The 13,873-nt window shown below is 45.0% G+C and overlaps 1 protein-coding gene across 5 annotated transcripts in view; it reads left to right on the top strand.

Moving 5' to 3' along the window:
* Positions 1-13,873, top strand: part of LOC103064748 (phosphofurin acidic cluster sorting protein 2-like) — a 159,853-nt gene extending 145,980 nt beyond the window's left edge. For 3 of the 5 annotated variants that reach the window (XM_015891506.3, XM_025162982.2, XM_025162983.2), the window contains 8 exons: positions 20-130; positions 251-353; positions 4,660-4,702; positions 5,215-5,257; positions 9,607-9,748; positions 10,832-11,055; positions 11,265-11,378; positions 11,742-13,873. In XM_015891506.3, coding sequence (XP_015746992.3) covers positions 20-130; positions 251-353; positions 4,660-4,702; positions 5,215-5,257; positions 9,607-9,748; positions 10,832-11,055; positions 11,265-11,378; positions 11,742-11,857 — 896 coding nt within the window. In that variant the 3' untranslated portion in view covers positions 11,858-13,873. Of the gene's footprint in view, positions 1-19; positions 131-250; positions 354-4,659; positions 4,703-5,214; positions 5,258-9,030; positions 9,749-10,831; positions 11,056-11,264; positions 11,379-11,741 lie in introns of those variants that run through there. The other 2 variants (XM_088148158.1, XM_088148154.1) reach the window with 2 other exon arrangements.

The following is a 13,873-nucleotide window of genomic DNA, read 5'->3' as shown; positions in this document are numbered from 1 at the left end:
TGCTCTGTATCATTCCCAGGCTCTCACCCCCTGGCCAAGTACCTTGGTTCTGTAGATAATAGATACAGCACCCTGTTCCTGGATGCAGCTTGGAGAGAGCTCTTTAGCAGGGTTGAAGCCCCTAGTTCAGGTAAGAGCTAGAACTGGCGGTAGCAATACAGACCAGTAATGGGATATCTGGTCTAAGGAGCTGTAGGGCTTCACTGGTGCTTTGGGTGTCCTCCAACTCCCTCTGTCCATCTCTTTCCAGATACGGTGGACATCCCTGGCCGGGTTGCTCAATTCATCACAGGTGCCAATGTATCTCACCAGCTGCCCATTTCAGAGGCCATGTTGACCTACAAGCAGAAGAGGTAGGAGGGCTTACAGTCTTCCTTCCTTCCGTCTGTCCTTCCTTTCTCTCTCTTATGGGCTTCACTAAGTAACAGAATTTCTTACTTGAACCCCCATAACATGGAGCCCATCTCTTATGGTGCATGGCTGTATCCCCATATTTCTTGGGGTGCGGGAGGATGCTGTGCTGGGCTGGGCAGTGAGGCCTGATAAAAGGAGGGAAATTGTAATTTGTTTTCTGCCATTTTGAGATAGGACACACACAATACATAGTGTATGCTCTAAAATAGGCCTTACATGATTAAAACAAAACAATCTCTATGATGCTTCCAAACCAGAGAAAACTGTACTTGCCAATATGTGTGACACAGCTCTACCTACTTTACATCATTGGCCCACCCGTTATGGCCTGCCCCGCCCCCCGCCAAATACCAAGTCATCCTTCTGGGAGCACCAAACAGTTGCTGTTCCCCCTACTTTAAATGGTCTCTTCTCCATGTGTTTCCAGGGAACATGATCAGGTTTGCTGAGTGATCATTCAGCTCCTGAAGGACAGAGCAGCAGGGGGAAAGCAGAACTGATGGGCATTTTTTCCTCTGCGGGTGGAGAAGAACCTCTTGCCCCAGAATAAAGGCTGGTCTAAATAGTCATTTTGGGAATTGCAAGTGCTGTTTCTGTGCTTCCTCCCCCCACAGTTCAGGTGTGTGGGGTACATCAGGCCCCACTGTTCTCTGCTTTTCCCTGCAGCCAAGGGGGACTGGCACACAGTATGTACAGCTGGCTTGCTGCACTCGATGGGGGAGCTTCTGGGGAGGTTGGGAAAGGACTCTGCTTTTTGCTGGGACATTCCTGGACTGAGGGAAGCTGTGTCCCCCCACCCCCCCAAGTAGACTAGTTACTGAATTGGAGGCATGGTGGCATTTTCATTTCTGTAAAGTTTCCTTCACAGCCATTTAATTTTAAACCCAATTAAAAAGGAAGTTGCATGCGGCAAAGCAAAGCACCAGCCTTCAAAATCATCTTTATTTCCAAGGATGGAAATAAGCTTCCACACAGGTCCCATAAATGTTTTCAGAGACTAGCAATACAGGCGTTTATTTTAGATCTGCCCAGCAAAAAGACAAAGATAAGTTGGCAATTGATCATCAGTATCCTGGAAGGCTAGGGAGGGTGACGGGGGCAACCTCACCAGTTTGCTTTCTGGTGAATTGGTGTTTTCTATTTGGCAGTCTCCCCTGTAGCAGTTTTCCCTCAAATGTCCCACCGGTCCCCAGATGCTGAGGGTACCTGCTCTAAATTAACCTCTGCTGATTTGCTCTGATGAGCAATTCTGTGCTAAAGCCCCACTGCTGGAACAGCATATGCCAGGAAATGAAAACTTTCCAGTGGCACGGTGAGAGGATGGGGAGAAGGGTGGGGCAGGGCTGTGAGTCGTAAAGAACTTACTTACCTAATAATCTGGACACATGGCAGTTGTGAATACAAGAACTGTGACGAGGTGGCTTCCTGCCCCCATTGCCATGTATAGGACTTGCCTTATGGTATTGCTTTTGTGGGCATTTGCAGTGGTGGCTTCTGCCCAGAACCTGGACTGCATGTAGGTGATGTGTCTTCAGCTTCCTTGCCACACAGAGGCTGCAACATAACATGCACATGCATTCCCCAGAATAACTTCATTGCTTGATGTTGTGTAAATAGATCTAGAGGTGCCAACATTAAAAATGAGTCTGGAGATGAGCAAGTGCTTTGCATTGAAGGGTCTACAGTTACCATGAAGATGGACAGCCTGCAGGCTAAAGATGGCTCCTGAACCCATTTTTGGGGGCTCTTGGAAATCCCAAGAATGCGTCATTGAAATTTAGCAATGAGCTGTCAGTTTATGCAGCATAATTTTTCATTGTGAAGAGCAACAAAAGAGATGCGTTAAGCCTCTGGTAGACTTGAATGCACCTATTTTACTTTTTAAAAAAAAGCTATTAAAAATTCCCCTCTGGTGATGTCACTGTATGTCCCCTGTGGCTTTGACTGTCAGAGATGAAAAATAATAAATAAAAGGTCATGCTATGTAATTCAAGGAACTCACTGCTCAGGTAACTGAAGGCAGAGAAATCAAACTATGAATAAGAGGGCAAGAGCTAAAATTCTCCATTATTAAAATACACTGGTATTAAGAGTGAAAATGATGAAAAGCTGACATTCTCTAATACTAAGTGGAGCCTAGAGAGTTTTGAGTAAATTGTGCCTAGCTCCTTTTTTTCTCCTAAACTTCCTGAAAACCAGGATGCAGTCTTGCCACTCTTCCAAATAGCACAGTAGGCAGACAGGACTTGTCTTTGGCCTTCGTATACCATTTTGCTGGCTAACGGCCTTCATACAGTTGTATTTCTTCTGGTGGTTCTTTGATAACCATTCCTCAGAGAGTTCATGTACTCTGATAACAGATCTCACCTCATAATGCAAAGCCATGGGGAAGCATGAGGTGTGGCATTGAATGCACATTCAGTCAATGTGTGGGGACAGAACCCAGCCAACATCCCAGCTGAGCAGGGAAGGCACCAGCATCTCTTTCGGTGGACTGTTTGCAATGCATGGAGTTCCAGGACTCTTCAGATACCTTGTTGTTGTGGGGAAAAATAATTAAAAAGAATTTAATAGCAATGGCAATGATTTGCAGTCTTTTTGTGTTTGGTATTTGAATGGAGGGGACGTGCGCAGTCATACCAAATGAAGTTGGCTAGATCTGTGAGAGCATTAACAGTACAATGAGACAAAAGGAATGGGGAAAGACTGTAGCAGAAGTTGGCATGCCTGTGCCAGGCAGGGGACCCTCTGCTGATGACAAAAAAGGCCTCTCTTAGGCAGTAAACATATTTTTTTCCTAAACCATTCTGTGGCAACAGGTTTATTAGATGGAACATATATGTAAAATATGTTTTTTAAATCTTTAAAGGAATTGGCCTCTTTTTTTGCTGCTGCTAGTTTGGTGCCCTCACCCCTGTCCCCCAGCAACCCCCCCTCCTTCCCCCCCCCCCCCGTTTGAATTCTGCCAGCTTTCAATTTCCCCCTGCCTTATGACTGGGACTTATAACAACCTGTCCAAAGAGAATCAGCCTCTGGGCCTCTGGGTTGCTGCCTGGGAAAGGATGGGCAAATGGGCAGGGCCACAGGGGAGCTGATCCATCAAGGCTGCTGGGTCCAAGGCCCCACCAAATGTGGAGCCAGTGCTGGTACTGATGTTTTGTAGGACAGTTCTCTTTTCTAAAATGCCCTGAGAAATTTTGTGAGCAGCTGCGACATAAATGCTGTACAGTACAGTAAGTATGTTAAGTGGGAAATTGTTGGAAATATCTGAGATGCTCCTGCTCCTCTTTGTGGATTTTGGAACGATCTTCTGCGGAAAGCTAGCCAGGCACACCTTGGAAAGATGTCCTTGGGAAAAAATGTCATGCTTTCTAACCACTGATGCAAGGGCCACGACGGGTCATACTGGACCTCTCTTCTCCCCTCCCCCCCCCATGTTGAGTACAACATGGCACTGATTGGCCCAGCCTTGCCAGGTGAGACAGGCACTGTGTGTTGTCTCCCGGCACCAGGGTCTAACTGCTTGTATTCCAGTAGTGCTTACACCTGTCCCTCTTCTTGGTTTTCGGCATTCAAGGAAAAGAAGCCTCTATTTTGATTTTTATATCAGGTATTGGACTGTGGCTTGCTGCAGTGTTGCCTTTCTCCTCTGTGTCCGTCCGTCTCATCTCTTTGCCTAGGAACAGGATGAGTGCCTCCCCTGCCTGCCTTGCCTGAGGCCAGGCTGCTGGCTGTCCCTGGTTGCATGTGAGAACTCCCTCCTGTGGAAGGCGCAGGGAGGGAAGCCGGCCTGTCCTCCTTCCTCTTGAGTCTCTTCTGCATCTGTCCCTTTGCCCTCCCTCCCACCTTTCCTGCGCACTGTGATCCTGTGCTCAGCATTGGGGTTGCGCGTGGGGAAGTTTGCTATGCTATGTGAGAGCGAGGGAACCATCCTGCTTCCTTCCACCTTCCCGAGAAAGAGACACCATTGCTTGCCTCTGTGATAGCTGCTTGCTTATTACATCAGGCTTTTGCTGGGGTTGCCTGACCAAATCCGGGAGTCAGAAAGCTGCCCTTTCTACTTGTGTCCAATGGCACTGCAAGGGGAGGGGGCAGAGCTATTCCACAGCGGTTGGTAACATGACCAGCAAAGGATGATGGGAGGCAAAGCTTGGGGAGTGAGCTCCACTTCACAGTTGGCCTTTGCAGGTAGAGGACTCTGCAGGGGGCTTGCCATTTGTAATCACCTCTGTTACATTTTTACAGCCCAGATGAGGATTCGTGCCAGAAATTTGTGCCATTTGTTGGGGTAAGTGCTGTTGGAGTATATCAGCCGGTAACTGCTAGAGGAACGTTTCTCAACCTTGGGAATTTTAAGATGAGTGGACGTCAACTCCCAGAATTCCCCAGCTAGTTAAGACGTCCACACATCTTAAAGGTTGAGAAACACTGTGCTAGAGAAATGCTAACATTTTCTTTGCTTCCTTAAGATGGCTGCAAGGGAAACTGAATGTGTATGCCTTGCAGGAAGCCAGATACTATATGAAGGGGTCTGTTGCAAAGTGGCTCTTTGGTGTGAAGCTGTGGGTGGGCCTAGCCAGGGTGTCCACAGGGTGTGGTCTAAAAAGTCAAGATGGCAGTCATGATGGTGTGATCTCCATCTGCGACGCACATAAAAAACAGGCAGCGTTTGTGAATTTTTGAACCTCACCCTGCACACATATACACACACACACACACACACTGGGTCTATCTGTCAGGGTGGCAGAATATTGGCTGTTGGAATTTCTTGGTTTTGAGCTATTTTTTCCTTCTACACAGGTGGTGAAGGTGGGACTTGTGGAGCAGTCCTTCAGTACTTCAGGTGAGAGGTGGGCATGGATGGCGGTAAGAGTTGGGCCTTTGAGGCAGCAGCCCAACTCTGCTTTCACTCCTGCTTTGTGTCCTGCAAGGATTCAACCAGGCCAAATTTGGGATAATTATGGGGCAGAGAACTGAAATCACACTATGGCAACCTGCCTCATTCCAACAACTATAACCTCACCTGGTTTTGCACATCATTGAGGTCTAGGCTTATGAGAACAACAGCAAAAACAGGAGATGCAAAATGAATCAGTGAATGATCAAACTTCAGAAATGTCATGGCGGTTCTCACATTGGTTGTACTGAAATTTGGGAAGCCCCTCTTTGAACCCACTTGTCCTTTTCAACCTTTTCCTGAAGCCATTAGGGTTTCAAATTGGGGAGAGTTAGGACCCTACCCGCTCTGACCTCACATCCTGTCTATCTCACTCTTCAACCACCATCTATTTAGCTGGGAAGTCTGGAGAGGAGTTGTTTTGGCTGGATCTGTTGCTTCATTTGGTTCTTGGATCTGCTGAAAGCTATAGTCGTGTTTAGGTGAATGTGATTACATCTCTCCTTCAGACTACTAAACCCGTCATACAAGATTGAGGAGACAAGGTGGATGGGACAGAAAAATGTAGGGAATGGAAAAATGTAGAGGAATGTTCCTCTACCCTGTTTTTGGCATTCAAGCAAACACCTGAACAGGACTACTAAGGTGAAAGAAATAAGAACAGAACATTAAAATGCAGCACTGTGTATACAAAAAGGTCCTGGTTGTCATCTTCTAAAGTAGCATGCCCAGCCTGACTACTTTTGAAATGTATGGGCTTAAATTCCCTGTCAGCAAGGAAGTTCTTTGCTGGGAATTCTGGGAGTTGAAGTCCAAACATCTGGCCCAGCTTCCTCTTAGACTTCAGTACAGAATCATGCTAGCTTGTGAAAAGTGCTCTCCCATTAAACGGAGAGTGCAGTATGTGAGCCCAGTCAGTGTTTTACCATTCTTAATCATGGCCACCAGTGATTAAAAGGGACTATTAGATTTAGGGGATTAGATTTGGTAGACAGAGTGCCTGAAGAACTATGGACTATGTTCTTAACATTGTACAGGAGGCAGCAACTAAAAACATCCCCCAAAAAAAGAAATGCAAGAAAGCAAAGTGGCTGTCTGATGAGGCTTTACAAATAGCTGTGGAAAGAAGGAATGCGAAAAGCAAGGGTGAAAGGGAAAGATATAAACAACTGAATGCAGATTTTCAGAGAATAGCATAAGGCTGTCTTAAATGAACAATGCAAAGAAATCGAGGAAAACAATAGAATGGGGAAGACTAGAGATCTCTTCAAGAAAATTGGAGATATCTAGGGAATGTTTTGTGCAAAGATGGGCATGATAAAGGACAAAAAAGACAGGGACATAACAGAAGCAGAAGAGATTAAAAAGAGGTGGCAAGAATACACAGAAGAACTATACAAGAAAGATCTTAATGTCCCTGATGTCCACACTGGTGTCGTCACTGACCTTGAGCCGGACATCCTAGAGAGCGAAGTCAAGTGGGCTTTAGGAAGCATTACTAACAACAAAGCTAGCAGAGATGACAGTATTCCAGCTGAGCTATTTAAAATACTAAAAGACAATGCTGTTAAAGTGCTGCACTCAATATGCCAACAAGTTTGGAAAACTCAACAGTGGCCACAGGATTGGAAAAGGTCAGTTTATGTTCTAATTCCAAAGAAGGGCAATGCCAAAGAATGCTCAAACTACCACACAGTTGCGCTTATTTCACATGCTAGCAAGGTTATGCTCAAAATCCTACAAGCTAGGCTTCAGCAGTACGTGAACCGAGAACTACTGGATGTACAAGCTGGGTTTCAAAGAGGCAGAGGAACTAGAGATCAAATTGCTAACATTTGCTGGATCATGGAGAAAGCACGAGAGTTCCAGAAAAACATCTACTTCTGCTTCATTGACTATGCAAAAGCTTTTGATTGTGTGGATCACAACAAACTCTGGCAAATTCTTAAAGAGATGGGGGTACCAGACAATCTTACCTGTCTCCTGAGAAATCTGTTTGTGGGCCAAGAAGCAACAGTTAGAACTGGTCATGGAACAATCAATTGGTTCAAAATAGGGAAAAGAGTACGACAAAGCTGTATACCATCACCCTGCTTATTTAACTTATATGCAGAGTAATATCATGAGAAATGCTGGGCTGGAAGAATCACAAGCCAGAATTAAGATTGCAGGGAGAAATATCAACAACCTCAGATATGCAGATGATACCACCCTAATGGCAGAAAGTGAAGAAGAACTAAGGAGCCTCTTGATGAGGGTGAAAGAGGAGAGGGCAAAAGCTGGCTTGAAACTCAACATTAAAAAAACTAAGATCATGGCATCTGGACCCATCAATTCCTGGCAAATAGAAGGGGTAGAAATGGAAGCAGTAACAGACTTTATTTATTTGGGCTCCAAGATCACCGCAGATGGAGACTGCAGCCATGAAATCAAAAGATGTTTGCTCCTTGGGAGGAAAGCTATGGCAAACCTAGACAGCATATTAAAAAGCAGAGACATCACCTTGCCGACAAAGATCCGCATAATAAAAACTATGGTTTTTCCAGTAGCAATATATGGCTGTGAGAGCCGGACCATAAGGAAGGCTGAGTGCCAAAGAATTGATGCCTTTGAATTGTGGTGCTGGAGAAGATTCTTAGGAGTCCCTTGGACTGCTAGAAGGTCAAACCAGTCAGTCCTAAAGGAAATTAACCCTGACTACTCATTGGAAGGATTGATACTGAAGCTCAAGCTAAGATATTTTGGCCACCTAATGTGAAGAGAGGACTCTTTGGAAAAGACCCTGCTGCTGGGAAAGGTGGAAGGCAAAAGGAGAAGGGGACGGCAGAGGATGAGATGCTTAGATAGCATCACTGAAGCAATGAACATGAAATTGAGCAAACTCTGGGAGGCAGTGAAGGACAAGAAGGCCTGGCGTGGTATGGTTCATGGGGTCACGAAGAGTGGGACACAACTTAATGACTGAACAACAAAATTCAAAGAGGCTCAAATGACACTGCTTCCACCCTGGAGCAGTTGCCCTCTTTCTCAGGGGGCAGATGGTTCTGAATGCCCTCCAGGAGGAGAAGCATTCACCCACTTTCCCACTTTATGGCATGCAAAAACAGCTTCATGTTTTAATTATTGTACTTTTATTGCTTTTATTGTCCTATGGGTGATTGTTTTACTGTTGTTTTATCAGATTGTTTTTACTGAATATTGTTTTATTCTTTTGTACACCTGTCTGAGGTCTTTTGGGAGGAAGAGAGATACAGTGGTTCTTGTTGTTACTATTTTAAGAGGTTGTCCTATGATCTGTCTGAAATGCAGATCAAGAGAAGGGATATTACGCTATCGGAAAATAAGTGTTTCGTCTCTCTCATCTGTCTTCAGGAAGACTTGAAAGGCCAAGTATGTATTGTCACCTAGCAAAATTGAATGCCTCTCCCTGCAAGGCACACTTCCTTCTGTTAAAGGAATAGGAATCAAATAATAACACTTGGTAGTTATTGTGGCTCTAGGGCAGAGGCACAGCCGATTTATTTGTGCACCAGATTTTTTACCAAGAGATTGTACTGAAAACAATTGTTCAAATACAAATATCACTCTATCAAATATATCCAATTACATGAATTCAGTTACAGTTCATTTGAAAAATACCAAGTTTAATTAAGCATAAAATAAATAATGTACATTCATCATGTCAAATAATAATAGCATATTCAATGGTTCGTATCTAGATACACCAAACAGAAAAAGACAGAAAAATGAAGCAAAGAAATTGGAAGTGCTTCATTTTTTTCAACCAGGAAGAGATTCATTGGAATCCCATGTCCTGAAACCAGAGGAGATGCTCATTTCCTTAGAATTCCCCTTCAAGCTAACTAGGCAGCAGAGCATCAGGAGACTCAAGATGCAAAGCTTTTTTGGTTCCAGGTGTGTGGAAAGCAAATAGTCACTGACACCATGCCATGGTTTCTTTTGCCAAATTGGCTGCGAACGTATCACATGCTGTTGTAACTGTTTTCAAACCACAGTGGCTGGGTTCACACAATAGACTAAACCGCACAACCACATTATGACTTACCTTGTGTGCAAACCCAGCTAATGCCTCTCTCCTTTCCTTGTTCCTTCCAGCAGCAGCTACCTTGTGAGGTTTGGTAGGGCAAGGCATATGGAAACAGCCAAGCTCCGATAGTAGACACCTCCTTCGCCCCTTATTGCTTTGTTCCAGACAGCCAAACTTTCCCCCAAGTGCTCTGGGCAGACAGGAGACATATTATTATAATCAGGTACTTTCCCCCACTTTTCCTTAGTTGATTCTGATGATGCTACCATCTGCTCAACCTCACTGCTGAGCTCATCATCTCCATCTGGTGGAGGGATCCCTTATACCAAGGAAGCTGTAGGAACCCCTCCGCCCTCTCCCTCTGTCAGCAGTGGGCTCTCAGGAACTGGGTAAGCACCTTTCAGTTTTATCAGCATTTACATTATGGGCCTTTTGCTTTACAATACTAATAACTGGGCAGAGTCCTTTAGTTTAGCATTTTTAGGTTAACTCAATTTCTTTGGCTAGCGGGCTGCACCAGGACTTGTGTAGCATGACAGGGCTAATACTTCAAAAATGGGAAGGTCCAGGATCCAATTTTGGTGGGGGCATAAAGAGGTGAGATGAATACTGTTAGCCTCTACAAGGCTTAAAGCACCCATTTCACCACTAAATCTTTCCTGCAGTCCCCCCAAAAGCAAAAAAAAAAAAAAAAGGAGAGGAGAGGAGCAGAGCAGATTCAACCCCACCCACTCACTCTAAGGAGGCCCAGGAGATTGCATAAGGAATGCTGGTGGATATGAGCTGCACATTTTGCACTCCTGGGCTAGTTCAGTTCTCCTGAGAAGATAGAATGATTTGAAGGAGTCATGACAGAAGCCAGATGAGCAAAAGTAGATACTTACCCAATGAGCTTATTCTCACACTGTAGAAATGCCAGAGGTAAAGGACTACAGCTGGTCCCTCTGGATGGTATCTCTGTGCAGCTAGCACAGAGCCTTCTGCCAGAAGATCAGAATTCTTTCTTTGGGGACCACAGCAATATTGGCGCAGGAATGTGGCTCCATGAGAAAAGACTATTGCATGGCTGGAGGCCATAAGAGGAATGTGATAATATCAAAGACTGGCTACAGTGACCCTGGGCTCTAAAGCAGCTACTTGAAAAAGGGCATGTCATCCTATTTATAAAGGTACATGTATAGCAGAATCCCATGATATAGGCTGACTTTACCGTTTCAGAGGACAAGGGAGTTACACATTTTAATTTTTGCTCAGAGGAAAAACTGTTCTGTAAAAACCAAAAGTAAACATTAACATTTAGCGTATGAGAGATCAGAATAGAACTCTTTAAAATACAGATACACTTTTTAATGGCAGCATGTGATCTCTTCTTCTCTTATAGGCTGGAGTGGTACAGTGCCATCTACTCCTTCTGAGTGCATAACTTGATTCAGATGGTTTTTGTTATAACTTTGTTTTTTCTCTTCTTTCAGCAATTTGAGCCCTGGCGTGGAGGTGATGGGTCTGCAAGTGGACTACTGGACAGCTCAGGGGCCAGAGAAGAGAAAAGAGGCCGAAAAGCGGGAAATAGGCATCAAGAACACCCTGAAAAGCAACTTCCGCTCCCTGCAGGTCAGCCGCATCCCTAGTCCAGGGGAGCTCACCCCACCCAACACCATGGCCATGACTGTGGTCACCAAGGAGAAAAACAAAAAAGGTAACCAATTGTCTTAGAAGCCTTTTTTCAGGCTGCCTCAGCTTGTTTGCCTTTAGTCACCCTGCGTGCCCTATGGGTATACATTGCTATAATTAATAAACAAAAACTGCTTGTGGTTTGACATGGTCTCTGGAATTAGCAACTTTGCTCATTAGTGGCTTAACTGTAGTTTGGATTTAACTGTTGAGTCTTGCTCCTTTTCTTGACAGTGATGTTCCTGAGTAAGAAACCTAAGGAGAAGGATTTGGAACCCAAAAGCCAAGTGATTGAAGGGATCACCCGCCTAATCTGCACAGCCAAGCATCAAAACACCATGTTGCGTGGTAAGTAGGTCAATTCCAGGTGTTTCCAAGTTGGGACCTATCATGGCAGAGTTGTCCTTCTAGTTGACCAGGCCAGAGCACAGGTCTCCACATGGGTCTGCCAAGACTCTACACTTGCTTTCCCCAATCTGGTGATCTCCAGATGGGTTCCAGTCTCCATATATCTGAAGGATGTCAGTTTGAGGAAGACTACGTCACAAAAGAGCTACGGTTAAATTCCTTCACCAGCACCACCATGCAGTTTGTTGTTTATAAAATATGGCTCTTTTCTCATTTCACACATGTCACTACCTAGACATTTGAAACACTTTCTCCTGCCGTTACTGCTCCCAGAATGAATATGTTCTGTCACCTTTCTTGCAGTTTGTATTGATGGTGTGGAGTGGAATGATGTGAAGTTTTTCCAGCTTGCTGCACAGTGGCCGACACATGTCAAGCATTTCCCGATTGGCATCTTTGGCTACTCAAAGAGTGTGTGATACAAAACAAGCAGAATGGAAGATCCGGGCTCTGCCAGATAGACCAGAGGAGGGAGCATCCACTTCCTTTGCTTCTGAAGACTGACTGCCCATCCCAGAGCCCAACTCTGGCAAGGGCTCTACTTGCTCCATTTGTTCTGTGCAGGGAGCATCCCGATTTGCTTTATGTCTCACCCATGAGTTTTTTAGTTTAACGTGAACTTGGGTTGTAGGAAAGGGAAGGAAGACAGACGCACACACAAAAACACGGAGAGAAATGGCTTTTCAACACAAACTCTTGAGACTAGAATATCAGGCCTGTCTTCTCTGTTCATGTGACATTAGGAATGAAAGTGGCTGAGCAGGGTTGAACAGCTTCCCAAGTTGCTTGTGGAAGGTGGGACAGAGTTCCTTTCCATGCCTTGTCTAGCTGGCTTGGGCAAGAAATGGGAAGGCAGGTCCTCTCTAACTTGCTGCTACCTTATAAATCTCTAGTGGGGAAATAAATGTGTGTTAACACCCCTCTTCTAGAATTGTTTAGCCAGGCTTGCCCAGAATTGTTCTGGACCAGTTGACCTTTGCCCACAAGTGCCACTCGGTAGTCCTCTTTCTCAGAATTCACCGAGGGCTCCTGGGTCTTGGTATCTTGTAGTTTTTTAACATGAAGCCGCTTTCCCCTGTCTCTCCTCTTATTTGGAGTGGAGCTGGCATTGTCTGACTTTTCACACCATTAGAATGTGTAGAGCAGAGTATCTAAAACAAGAATAAGGGGATGACAAATGAGACAAGCATGATTTCTGGATTTGCTCTAGAGGCTGCTTGAGAGGTGGCATACAAGCCATTTTGTGTTGTTCCTACCCTGTTCAAACTGTTCTTAAGGAAGCAGCTAGAGGAATTGTTTTCTCCATTCATCAGCTGTGAGCACAACAGAATGAGGTGGCACATAACTGGACTTCAGCAAGGAGGAAATAGCCCAGGCTGTGCCATGAACCAGCAGGCAAGAGTACTCTTTCACAGCAAAATAAAGGGAGGAATCATAGAATAGCTGGTTCTGAATGAACATCCTTCCAATGAAATAGAGGAAACATCTTTGCTAAGCAGTATTGGGGAAGGGAAGATGGAATGGGGCAAGTAGGCTTAAGCTCTTCTCCAGAATGAGAAAATGTATCTTGAGGAATGGGGTTAGGCCATTTTCCCACCAGAAGTATTTTAGCTATGCGTAAATGTTGCATATTTGTTTTCTTTGCCTGTACCACGCTGCTGTGCCCTGCTGTATAGGTAAGGTCAAGTACTAATATCTAAAGCTCATGGAAGTGGTGGGGCAGGCTAGGTCCTCTCACCTCTATTCAGATGAAGAAAAAGGTGCTCTCGTGTGATGGAACCAGCTTATGAATCAATACACTCCATTTATAGCCAGTATGAGTGCTCCCTTCCCCTTTCCCCAGACCAGCACTTTGCCTGAACAGGTCTCAGGGTAGTTACTAGATCCCCAAGTTGCATCAAGTTCCACCTTCGCTGTGTTGTGGTAATAGATCTGTGGCACTGGCAGACTGATGAAGCTGGCAAGTATGAGATCCACTGGCAAGGTCAGGTGCAATGATGTGCAGGGTGGGATAGACATAGAACTTTAAAATTGCTTATATTGATCAGGAGAGATTGAACAAGTGAGTATGTGAAAATACAGCAAGTGTCTGAAGGCAGCTACTAGTGCCTCCTTTCCTTCCCTAGCTGGATTCACAAATGTCCCCATCCATTCTCTTACCCCTAAATCATGCAGGCTCCAAAGGCCAGGACCTCTACCTTCCTGGAGCTTGTGTCACTAGAACTGCCAAACCAACGTCCCCTGCCTTGAAAGTGTATCCTACCGAACTTAAGAGACCTAAACTGTGGTATTGCGCCTGCCTGGCGAATGCAGCTGCTCGTGGTTAGGAGAGCAGGGATGGTGGGTAAATCCCATTTTTTACAAGATTCTATTTTTGTTAATGTAAGGTTGCTTTCTGGATTAATTTTAATAAATTAATGCTGGTACCATTGTGA

This window comes from Python bivittatus, unplaced genomic scaffold, assembly GCF_059951505.1.
Source record: "Python bivittatus isolate LINGU-HERP-01145 unplaced genomic scaffold, Pbiv_v1 ctg000020_np1212, whole genome shotgun sequence".
Taxonomy (NCBI): Eukaryota; Metazoa; Chordata; class Lepidosauria; order Squamata; family Pythonidae; genus Python; species Python bivittatus.
The sequence above is the reverse complement of the archived record's forward strand: the minus strand, read 5'-3'. Positions and strand labels throughout refer to the sequence as shown.